At 38.4% G+C, this 12781-nt stretch overlaps 1 protein-coding gene across 2 annotated transcripts in view; it reads left to right on the forward strand.

The window, feature by feature from the left end:
- khdrbs3 (KH domain containing, RNA binding, signal transduction associated 3) overlaps positions 1–12781 on the forward strand; it is a 161567-nt gene that overhangs the window by 116792 nt on the left and 31994 nt on the right. For both annotated transcript variants that reach the window (XR_008607732.1, XM_055055874.1), the window contains exon 7: positions 11733–11815. Coding sequence is in view for 1 of the 2 variants with exons in the window: in XM_055055874.1 (XP_054911849.1) it covers positions 11733–11815 (83 nt within the window). In the remaining variant the exon portion in view is untranslated. The remainder of the gene's footprint in view (positions 1–11732; positions 11816–12781) is intronic.

The following is a 12781-nucleotide window of genomic DNA, read 5'->3' on the forward strand; positions in this document are numbered from 1 at the left end:
TAGTTAGTATATATAGCCACCAGTGGCAGCGAATAAAATGTTTAAGCTGTTTCTCTTCCATTAGCACATTGAGAAGCATACTCAAGCTTAATTGACAACATTAAGACCCTCCTCCTCGCTCCAATTGGTTATTTCTGACTGAGAGATGCATTCCTGCTCTGGGAGAAGTTGGAGCATCTCCTGCTTTTAGAAAGAAGAAAGTGAGAGTAGACATAGTTGTGTAATTTATTAAGTCATCTTGCTTGGGAAAAGATATTTATTTCTGCTGTGTTGGTAAAATTTGAATAAAATGTGAAGCATAAATGCAACAAAAAACATCATGATGGGTGAATATTTTTGGTACGCACTCTAGATGGATTTGAGTTTATTAATTCACTTAAATTCAGTCAGATGTTATTATGTTGTGATCCAGACTTGGAAGCTCCCATGAGTCTACAGTGGTGAACCGCGAGTGCAGCCAAATCTCATTTAATGTAATTCATTAGGTGCTTGAGATCTCTGTCTTACCTGCTGCTAATCCTGTTGAAGAAGGATTAAACATGATGTAATTCTCATTTTGGAAATTAGGCTGCATGACATATTGCCTGTACAACTGTCAATATAGGACATGATGTAAGGGAGCTTCATAGCAGGAGCAGAGGCTATCTGTGATAGAGTATGTGTAATTTTTGTTTGTTTGTTTTTGATCACATGGAAGGTTAATTCCTCAGAGTCAGAAAACCAAGAAGTGCATGACGCATGTGCGCTGCGTTTGTTTATCCTAAATCCTCCAGATTTGGTCATCCTCTGTAAGAGTTGTGAAAATTTGCTTGATTTTGAGGCATAAATCCATTACTCCCCCTGAAGCTCTTCCCACCAATGCTCCTGTTCTGCACAGATCCCAACATTGTTAATTGAATTAACATTGTTCTGGACGTCACTTTAATCTATATTGGATGTAATGGTTAGGAAAATATGTTCGATAGTGTAATGAAGAAGCTGCAGCCAGTGGGTGTAGGAGCAAGACCAGCCAGTGAAGATAAGACTTAAACCTTTTTAAATGGACAAAAGCTGGTGATTTGTAAAAACTGCTGAAAGAAATTAATTATTTTTTATCAGGATTTTCTACTAAAGCTTAGCCACTTCAACAATTTCCTAATGCTTTCATTAAAGATCTTTTTAGTATAACTTCTCAAAGTCATTTTGATGAATCAGCCATGAAATGTGAAAGGATATACTCAGGATTTTCAGTTTCACTCCAGGAGTGAGCAATGATAACCTAAATTATAATAAAGAAACAAGTTGGAATACACATTTTCTTTATACATGTGATAAATCTTTGCCCTTGCCCTTAACCCTAACCTCTCTTTGGACGCGAGACAGTTTAATATTTATGTTGCCTGCCTCCAAATTCTATTTTACACTTTCTACCAATGTGACAGACTCGTTGATCAGCCTGCTCTGCTGATCCAAAGTGTCGAAATTATTGTACCGGTAAATGGCTTTAGTTGGTCTAATACTTTTTCTTCTTAGGTCATAAGACTTCTCTCTATGATCCTGTCAGGTTAAGGCATTTCTAGATTGGACTCTTGGCCAGTTTTCTTGACCAAACAGTTTTTTATTCACTAATGAAATGAAAGCTACTTGTTTGTGATAAGAGACTAACTTGGAAGCAACATGGTGGCTACCTTAGTTCAGACTGTTGAAAGAAAGTCAAGGATGAAGGCTTTACGATCTCCTTTAGAGATCTGTCTAACTTTTTGTTATGCTACATTTGGTGAGAAAAACTAAGAACTATGACAATCTTTGTCCAAAAAAAGCACTTTGCTCTTCTACAGACTAATATAAGCAAGAGTTTGACTCATGCAATCAACCACAATGTTAAATGACTTTCTTAATGAAATAGGAATCTCTGGGCAGTCTGGACACTGACAGAGAAATTGTGGGGTGTCTTTGATTGCTTTGTGCTAAGTGGTAGCTATTAGGTCCTGTTGTTGAATTTAATCAGGTTGACTTGTGGAATTTTTTTCTTTTCTTATACCTATTGTATAGCATAAGCAGAATTACTGAGTGCACCTTTTAGGGATTAGACTGCGAAGGCCAAAGGTCAGTTAATGCCATCATAATGTTAAGTGATTTACGTGTGAGTTCTATCGGATTGCCTTAAAGTTATGGATTGTAATCCTAGTAGAAAATCAACTTTCCACCAAATTTGAGTTTTCTATTAATACTTTGCAACACATTCTTTTCCAATAGGATAGGGCACTTTGTCCCTGATTATTCCTCCCATAGTTTCTATATGAGGTTTCTCTAATTCTAGTTATCAAGAGTCAATGAACTGCAACTTTTAGACACACCTTTGCCCCAACAACTAGAATTAATAGACAGCTCTGCAGAAGCCTGCATATTTTGCTAAAATACAAGAAAAGTTGTCTGCCATCCTCAGCATGTTATTATCTGCATCAGGATCTGGCAGATAACCTATTTCCCAGATTAGACCGACCCTGAAAGCTCATCAGGTGGTTCTGCTCTCCTTGCACCTGCGGACTGTGCTTTTGCTCCTGCTGTCTGTGCTGTGTATGTTCAGCAAATCCCTCCTTGCCCCCGGCTTTATGCTTGTTACGAGTGTTTAACTAGCGGCTGAGGAGGAATCAAAAAACTTAAAGGTCTTGCTAAACCCCCTCACTACCAATCAGTGTCGGTTCTATAAACAATGTACTTCACAGATTGACAAGTGTGATCCAAAGGACTTTTGATCTCATCATACCACAGTGTAGTTTCAGAAAAAGCTCCTACATCTTGACAAGCGACACTTTCCGATTAGACACTACTTTCCTGGCAGGAACATGTCTAATGGTTGTCATAGAGACCCCAAGACCTTGGGTCCTACACTAGTCTTATTTGTAAGGGTTACACTCCTTTAAACTTTCTAATATTTCTTCCAACTGCCAAATTTAATCTATGCACAGGTGTTACTGGAAATGCTCTTTCTGCATTGACGATGTCAGCTTGGCTAGCCCCCAGGCCTCCTTAAAGATTCACAACGCAAGACAGAAGGTGACGATTGATGCTTTTCAGTGTGCAGATGCGTTTCCGCAGGGCTAATTCATTAATGACATGGATTAATACTTGGCAGACATCAGGAGACTTTATTTACAACCCAGCTAACATCAAAAGCAAAAGGCAGTAAAATAGCAGGAGGAAAGACATTTGTCAAGCATTACGCGAGGAAGCGATATTTCAGCTTGATGCATGGGGCCAGCTTTTTGGCCTCCGCGGTCTCTTGGCGTGGATATTATTTCTACCCCTAAAGCAGGAAAGCTCAAGCAAATTCCAGCCTGTTCAGCTTTTTGAAATGCATTGGCAAGACGAGCTGAATAAATGACACGTAGCTACTGTGGGGAAAATGTAGATCAAGATTGATGGCTGAGGCAAGAAACTGCTGGATTATTTGTTCTCCACAGAACAGTGTCTCATGGGGGTTGTCCTGCCCTTGTCCTGAAGTAGATAAGAGCTCTGTTTAGCAGAGCTGTAGTGAGTTAAGACATTTCTCTTTGCGCAGATGGTGTCATTATTTAGTCATCTGGGACGTACAGCTTTCTCCTTCTCCTTTTCATTTGATTAATTTGCTCACTTTGTTTGCAATTGAACCCACCCGTCTTTCCTTTTTGAGGTTTTATCACTGACTACCAAGCGTGTGCGGTTCATAATAATACATCTATGATGTGAGGACAGCGAGTTGCTGAACTCATTTAGATTTAGCACAGGCTACAGGGAGCAAATCCGGCGCCTGAAAAGCCCGCGCCGAGTGTTAGTGGCATCCTATCTGTTACAGTGGTATTGTAGAGCACAGTGGAGCGGCTGTGATACTGTTGTTGTAACATGCGGTGCCAGACCCTCTGCTAGTCTTCAGCGGCCTCAGAGGCCAGTCCTTATCTTTTAACAACACGCCTCTCAGCCATGCACTGGCATACAAATGAAAGAGTCACTTAGGGGCTGCTCTCTTTCTCCCCCCTCTGTCTCATCAACCCCTCCCCTCTACCCCTTTCACTGTCACAATAATCCTCTTTAGTGCTGGAAACACATTGCTGTTGCTCCGAGATATTTTGAGTAAATGGTGTCCCAATGCAAACACATCAGATGTTATAATAGCTCGACTCGCGCCGCGGCGGCTGTCTGCGCTCTATTTTAAAACGGGCTTTTTCCATGCCACGGATAGGCGAAGTAAAACTTTGAATGTGCCATTGTGATTTATAAACCAGCCATGTGTCTCCGCTCAGCTTGCTTGTAACTCAATTATAGAGTAGCTGCTCACACAAATGGCAATAACATGCCATTGTTAAAGTTTAATGTGGCACTTAATGCAAGCTACCCTCTTCCAATGCAACTGGACAGAACTCAGATTGAGTAAGCAGTGAGACGAAAAGAGCGCTTGGATACCAGTAATGAACCTCAGCTTGCACTAAAAATTTATTAGGATGTCTACCTGCCTAACCAACACTTGAGTAGCTTCTCTCGGCCATGCTCAAATGGCATACGCATCGAGGAATATGACAATATTCTATTAAACTACAATACAGTATTGTTAAAATAAATCTTAGTCCCTTACAGACTGAGGTCATTTTTGCTTTTATAAAAAAATGAAATGTAGGCATGTTAAAAATTGACATATGGGCGTAACCACGGAAAGTAAACAGTCTAAAAGGCATAGATCATGATTTCATTTATGATGATATGTTTCTTTTCAGTCCATGGTGGTTTATAATCAAAGTATTTCAAATGCAGCTTAATGGGTTCGACTCGTCGCTCCCTTTCCATTGATTTCCTGTGGACCTCGTGCGATGAAGCGACAAAATCTTGCCCTGCTCCAGGCAATCAACCAGCGAGATTCATCCATGCAAAATTTGTGCACATGCAGGCTAGCAACATGACACGAGAAAGTTAAAAATTGTTTAGCTTTTGTTGCCATCGCATTGCCATGTGTTGGGATAACAGTGGAAAAATCCCAACCAAGTGTTGTTTGCACTCTGGCCGCTAGATGGTGGCAGACTAATCGCGATACAAACCTTGTTGTATATATACTTCTGTGGAGGTTAGGATCCACAAACGCTCATAAATAGTTAAATTCTCTAAAACTTGCCTGTTTTAGTAATTTAAACACCAAATACATTTTAATATGCACATATTCACACAGAAGAAACCATCTTTGCAACACCATAGATGCTAATTGAGGATCAGTGACAATACTAGCAGAATTGCTTTCAGAGACACTCCAATCACTTAAAGTCTGGCTTTTCTTTGTAGGCAAGTCACAGGATAATAATTCAAACTTATGTTGAAGTTTGTGGTTGCTGCGACGTCAAAAAATTTCATGCAGTATGAATTCTTTTGTAATGCACCGTAGAATAGGATTCATGCATTCCTCTTCTTTGACAAACATTAGTAAAACCTGAGCTCTGCTGGCTTGTGGTCTTCTTCTTTATTTATTTTACCGCTTTTGAGTAAAATATGACACATTTGTAAAAGCTGAGTAATCTCACTTCAACACCGACATTAGAAGTTGACTGAATCCAGAGACTGGAGGTTCTACCACTCACACGGTGGCTGGGTAAGTCAATGACATGTTATGGCCTCATTGACTTTCAAGGTTCTAACAACAAATCCCAAACAGACCTAAAAAAGAAGGCCTTATAAACGACTGTAGGAATGTAAAGAATAGAAAACATTAAAGAACTTAAGTTTATATTGCCCAGTTTAGCTCAATGGGTCACGTCTACCAGTTGGAAATTCAATGTGGATGTCTTTAACGACAAAATGCCTTGCCAATGTTGAAATAAAACCATATTCTCATCTCGTAATGCTAACTAAACTCATGACAAAATTGTCAACGGTGGCTTGTTATGGAATATAAATTCACCCTGTAGCAGTAAAAACGTTTTTGTCGTTGTTGTGTCATGTGTAAGTTATTCTGATTTGCTCATGTTCTGATACCCAGTTATGAAGATGTGTGCATGCACCTCTACGGCTGTTGATGTGACACCCAGACTAAACTCATAAAAGCTCGACGCACACATGAAAGCGGGCGGATGATGTTTGCCGTCTTAATCCCTGCTCCTGTCCTCATGTCAAAGTGTCCTTGAGAAAAACGGCGAACCTCAATAACCCGGAGCTTCTGCAGTGTTGTGTATGGCAGCTTGCCACCAAACACAGTAAGCGTGTCACTGAATGGATAAATGAAATGCTAATCTAAATGCTCTTTGTGTAAAAGCCCTACATAAATACATTGCAGCTTATTCTGTATAGAAGAAATTCCCCAACTCTCACTTCTAAGGAGAAACATGTGTTTAATCAATTGTAGAACACGGCTGTAAATAAATAAAATAATTTGAAATGTCAAGATTAAGTTGTAGAAATCCCTTCAATATGAATTAAACCTTGTAAAAAGTATTTGCAGCCTTTGAACTTTCTCATTTTGTTGCTTTGCATGCATTAATTTTCAATGTAGCATGCATCTGGAAAGTACCTGGAAAACTCTTTGGGTAGAGTAGTTGTCTTGTGACTGGAAGATTGTAGCTTCGATTCCAGCTTCCCCATGTTAATGTCCCCCTGAGCAAGGCACATAACCCCAAACTGTCTTCTGATCTACGTATCAGTGTATAAATGTGGGAGTGTTTGCAAATGGGTGAACGTGACTCTAGTGTAAATCACTTCGAGCGGTCAAAATGATTGGAGAAATGCTATATAAGTTCAATCCATTTGTGCTTCACTGGGAGGATGGTATTGGCCTGGCGATGAGCCATGCCTGGTCTCCTCCAAACATGACGCCAAAGAATTCAATCTTTGTCTCATCAGACCAAAGTATCTTGTTTCTCCTGGCCTGAGAATCCTTCAAGACAAACTCCAGATAGTCTGCCATGTGGCTTTTATTAGGGAGTGTCTTCCATCTGGTCATTCTACCACACAGGTAGATGTTGGTTGTCCTTTTGGAAGACTCTCCTCTCTATGCAAAGGAAAGCCAGAGGTCGGACAGATTGACCATTGGGTTCGCCTCCCTGACTAAAATGACCTACACCATTTTTCAGCTTAAAGTTGTCAGCTATTTTGTGGTGGTCTGTTAAAAAAGTCCAATTAAACTAAAATTTGTGGCTGTGATATGTGATAATGCAAGGAAAGAACTATTGTATATAGTATATTATAGAAATTGAGTTAGAAATTGAGTTAACCTAAAGGTTAACACAAGTATGATGGAAAATGGTGTTTTTATTATCTTTCCTTTAAACATTTTTCTCTTAATGATGCTGTCATTAAATAAAACAAGAAAAGTTTGTGTTGTGACAATACACAGTATTTCAGTAAATTACAAAGAAATTGCTCGCTGCACGGGAATGTAATAACGCACATATGAAACAGTCACATTTGATTAGGTTTGTGGTTCTTTTTCTGCTGCTGTGGGAAATTGATTTCATCGCGTCCAATTTAAAATCAAATGAAAGCCAGCAGTCTGAAGGCGTCGAAACTCTACCTTTGTCGCAGGACCCCTGCTGGATCCTCCCCGATGACCTGATACTCGGACCACAAACTTGAAATAGCGTGCCATTAGAGCTGAGATGAAGGTTCCTGATACGAGTAGCTCAGGTTGGTGGACTGACTTCAGCCCACGCAGCTCATTATTTTTAATTAGCCCCCCCTTTTCAGCTCGTCCGTTTTTATGACAGAGGGTCATTAAGCACCCAAACGCTGACTTTTAAATACAATCAGACGTTTGATGTTGAGTTTAACACATCAACTGACTTACGTCTGCAGCCAAGAAGCACGGATGTTAAACTTTGCGATTGTCTTTGTAAAGTTTGCTCTCACTTATTGTTTGGACAGTCTGGAAACTTGATATGTTGTCACTAATTGTCTGTCTTAAAGCCTTTTTTATGTAAGGATAAGGTAATGAAGCAGAAAAACTTTTACTTCTAATGAGCTGTAGAAATCTGACATTACTGTTGCATTTTTCTAAAGTAGTCTACTTCTTAGCAGAAGTTTGGCCATGCAACATAGTTTTCAAGGCTTGCTGGTCAAGTGGGAGTGATTTTATGTGCTACTTATTCACTGACTTGCTTATTTAGCAGACACTATAGCTTTTATTTTATTGATAATCCATATATTAGTGACTACTTTATACATATGTTATCTCTAAGTAAATACAGAATAGCAATGGGCATATTGTTTGATTCAAAATGTTTTGAAACAATAAAGTTTAAAAATTCAGATTTTCTAACTTCCTTCATAAAGTAGTGCTAATGCTAAGATTAGCACTATTTTAGGAAGAGAGTTGTTATTTTTTTGTCAGGTTGTTATGTTTGTCCTCTGTAATATTGTCACAGCTAGAGACTCTGGTTTTTACATTTTTGTTTTTTATGTTAAAGACACAGAGACGTCCAGTATCGGCTCCATTGTCTGAAAAATGTAATTAAAAAACGAAATGCGCCTACAGTAACATAACCTTGCTTCTTATTCAGCCTCTGTGATTCCTGTCGTTCAGTATTCACAGCCACGCTTGTTGGTTCCAGGCTGCACAAGGTATTGTATAATAGAGCTGACTTTAAAGCAGATTGAAACAAGGCACTTTTTAAAGGAGATAAATAACACCAGGCATACCTTTGACAAAAGCACTCATTTTAATTCCATATGGACTTACATTTCTGACATGAGACAACAGATTTGAAGCATTTTGTAGCATTTTGTTGTAATTTCTACATCACAAATATCTGCTGTTACCTCTACTTGGAGAACATCTTCTGCAAACTTAATGCATCTTAAGCCGATTTCAGATACGGAATGTGGATTGTTAATGGTTTTGATTTAAAATGCATTTTGGCATGTTTATGGTGTTGATTTTCACAGTCTCAACTGTAATTCATACTGTGCAGTTAGAATCAAATACAAACACACAGACACACACACAACACACATATAATCAAAGCAATTGAAGATCTTACAAAAACAGGTTTTTACTACACCAATATAGCCTGCCTACTTTTATTCTGGATTTAATAAAGTCAATCATACAATCTCCAGATAGACTTTTTGAAGAGCAAATCTACACTGGCACATCTACCAAGCAACTTCTCTATGTGGTATATCTGAAATTCCAAAAGGCAGGACATGTAAGAAAGGAAATAAAACTGCATATGACGAATGTCCTTCACCAAGGGTCTGTTTCTGCCCCCAGTTGTTAAAAATAGTCAAATGTTTCTGAAGTGGCCGCAGACAACATCTTCCATGTTGGTAACACAAAGGCTCTCAAAAAGACCTAAGTGAAACCTCATGCAAGCCTTTATTTTGACCAATCCAACACTGAGCTGTTCTGAGACAACATGGTTAATGTATGGGTTTGAATACCTCAAAGTCATACTTGAATGGATAAGTTTCTGAACATAAACATAAAAATCATTGAGTTTTTAGAAAAATCTCCAATATCATCATCAAGGAATTGGTGAAGGGAGTTCAGACTCAACTTTAATACAGTTTAGACGTATGACTTGTAAATGTTGACTTTATGACCAACGTTTTAGTCAAAATGAAAACTTAACATAGATCTAAAACTGGCTTTAACAAACTTACTTGGCATGTAAAAGGTGAACGCTAGCTTGATTCTCTAACGAGAACAAACTTCATTAACACAACCTATTGACATTGATATTGTCATACAGCATCATTTTATGTCTTGTACAATTTTGAGGAATAGATTCAGTAAACTCTGAAGAGGTTGTTTACTTCAAAATGGTGACCATGTTATGTTGAAAGAAAATACATTTTTGACCAAATATTTAAATAAACTACTATTTGGAATTATGTACATTGCAAAAGCAAAAAAAAACAAAAGACATAAATAAATAATCTAGTAACTTCCCAAAGCAAACTACCCAGTACGACTGTCAGGTCATTTAAGCTGGTTTCTAAGTAACAGACTACATGAGGAGAGCAGCCATCTTCCTCTCCAATTTGAAATACAATATCTGAGCAACTGTTGAACCAAGTCACACTACATCTGGGTTCCACACACTCCATTTTTAGAGGATTAAAGATAAAAGACTGGTTTCAAATGGCTTCATTTGCCAAGTGCATGTTTCTAATCAGGAATTAGAACCTTTGTAATAAGTGGGTGATGAACAGTTTCTCCTTCTTACTAAATCTTGTAGATATTTGCTTTGAGGACACAAATAAGGGGCAGATGGAATTAGCCTAGAAATGAGAGCAGGGTGGGGTACGAGAAATGTGTCGCTTGGGGTCGACGACTTTTTGTGGAACATAAGTCCCATTTATCCCAAATTACGGCGGGCGCATGACTGACTTACTTTGATGCTCTTCTTGTTGGAGTGCAAAGGGATGAGGTTGACTGTAAAAAACACAAGTAGATCTTTAAGACTTGAGGTATTGGTATGAAGTCGACCCAGAGCCACTGACAGCTGTACTGTATTTATTTGGGGGTTTTATGTTGTAGGCTATGAGTAGATATTCCATAGAAATTCAGTTTTCATGAAACAGTACTAGGCCTGTTGTAAAAGAATATTTTAGTATATTAGAATATTTTTTAGAGTATTTTTACGATTATCCGAGGAATCGCGGTAACCTTCCATCACACCGCAAAATTCGACAACCCTTTTTTGTCCCCCAAACCCTGGCAAAACACCTTGCAATGCTAGCAGCATTCATTGTTGTGAAGCTGCTAGCATTTCACAACAACTCATAGGCGGAAGTCAGAGTGCTGCCCTCCACAAATACTGATCCGGGCAGAACACGGTGCGCTACATAATAAAACATAATTCAATGAAGCTTCAAGGCAGATCAATTTTCCTTGAGGTATTTTAATAATCAAGGTATTCTGATCACTCCAGTCAATACTTTGTAGAAGAGCCTTTCATTCATTTCTTAATCAACAACTCTCCCCAATGATTCCCTATTAGACCACGTTAACACAGCAGGTTCTCATTTCCAACTTCTTGTTAAAATCAGAGACATGACTGTTGGGATTGGGATGTGATTCATGTCAGTGAAGCTGACTACATTTATTAAGTCGTAGTTAAATATGATTTTATTTTAGTCAACGCTCTCTTCCTGCCACTGTGTTTCACCATGGTGATGGCGTACAGTTACATTTCCACCACACACCAAATATTCAGTGCAAAAATAGAGTTTTGGAGCAGAGCGCCCCCTCCTGCGTGTGTCACGTTGTTTCACACACATAACCCTTGCCTTGAGATTCTCCACAACTTTATCTCTGACCTGTCTGCTGCGTTTTGTTCACAAGTGCTCCCCAAAAAGCCCCCAACACCTTCACAGAACAGCTGCGCTTATAAGTCACAGACAGACTGTGTGCACTAATGAAGGGTGGTGAATTTTAGTGTTCTGCACAATTTTCAGATTTTGAATCACTGATTTGTGGGGCAGGGGACTGAAAACCAAGAATTATTATTAATATTTTGCAAGTCACTCTGCAGTTCGTGGGCAAGAACATCAATATCTATAAATGCATTAAAAATGCAAGTAGGTAATTTATTAGCCATAATTTCAAACCCATTATAATTGAAGGCAGAATCCTAAGATATGTCAGCAGTAGATGCTAAGTGACACAGCTGTTCATGTTCTGCCGCTGTCACTTCTTTGGGGAGATGGAGTTTAGAGTTTCTTTTCAAATCCAGGTTGCTGTTTTCTTCTTCTTTGCGCTTCTTCTAACTCGGTCAATATTGTTTCTGTCACCTCAGGATTATGACGACGGCTACGGAACCGCTTACGATGACCAAGGGTACGAGTCTTACGACAACAGCTACAGTAATCAAGGACAAAAGTAAGTTGCTGCATTTTTTAAAACTAAATTACCTTCATTATAATTTGTTCTGAAGATGTACAATTAAGTCCAAAATGATTGACACTTCTGGTGGATTTTGATTTATTCAGCAAAGAGGTTTGGATCTGACCGGAAATTAGACCAAAAAAAAAAAAAATACTGCAGAAACTTAAATTACAAAAAGTTTATATTTTATTGAAAATAGCATGTTAACAATCATTTTTACCCTTTTAAATACTTAATAGGAAACTCTGCAGTAATCAAACCTTTTCTGAATAATTTGTATTCACATTTTATGTTGTCTATTAATAATCTTAGTTTTGGTGATCAGCTTTAGGAGGTTGGAAGGCCTCTTCACCATCACCCTAATCAGGTTCAAGTAAATAAACCAACTGGGTCAGGTTCAAGTAAATAAACCAACTGGGTCAGCTCCAAAATGTTACAATTCCTTCCTTAAATCTCTGCATTTCTTTAAAAATCAGATAACTTGTTCGACCTCTATTCTGTGAACATGATTTCAACTGTAGAACTTTTTACCTGCATCTTGCAAAAAAAATATTTTCGCTGCACAATGACAGATTGATGTAATTTCAGAGCAAAGAATGGAAATGAAAACTGGCTTTTATATGTTAGAAAGAAAACATAAGACATCTGGCAGCCAAACTATACAATAAAATAGTCAGTTCTGTCAAAGTTATGAGGCTGTTAAAAAGGATTTAAAATTGGAAATCTAAATCACGGTTTCTTCTGTCAATGCTGAAGCACTTTCTGCCTGCCAGCCGCAGTGCAGATGAAAAAATAAAAAAGGAAAGGTAAAAAAAAAAAAAAAGACTTTAAAGTCACCTGCCTCTGGACTTTCACCTAAAAAATATTTGGTTTTATTGAGACGCAAAATTTCCCACTGCTGTTAATGTCATTGCATGCATCATACCTGGTGCTGCACTGCTAAAAGCAACAGTTACTTGA

Source organism: Poeciliopsis prolifica, unplaced genomic scaffold (genome assembly GCF_027474105.1).
Source record: "Poeciliopsis prolifica strain line A6 unplaced genomic scaffold, Auburn_PproV2 SCAFFOLD043, whole genome shotgun sequence".
In the NCBI taxonomy this organism is placed as follows: domain Eukaryota; kingdom Metazoa; phylum Chordata; class Actinopteri; order Cyprinodontiformes; family Poeciliidae; genus Poeciliopsis; species Poeciliopsis prolifica.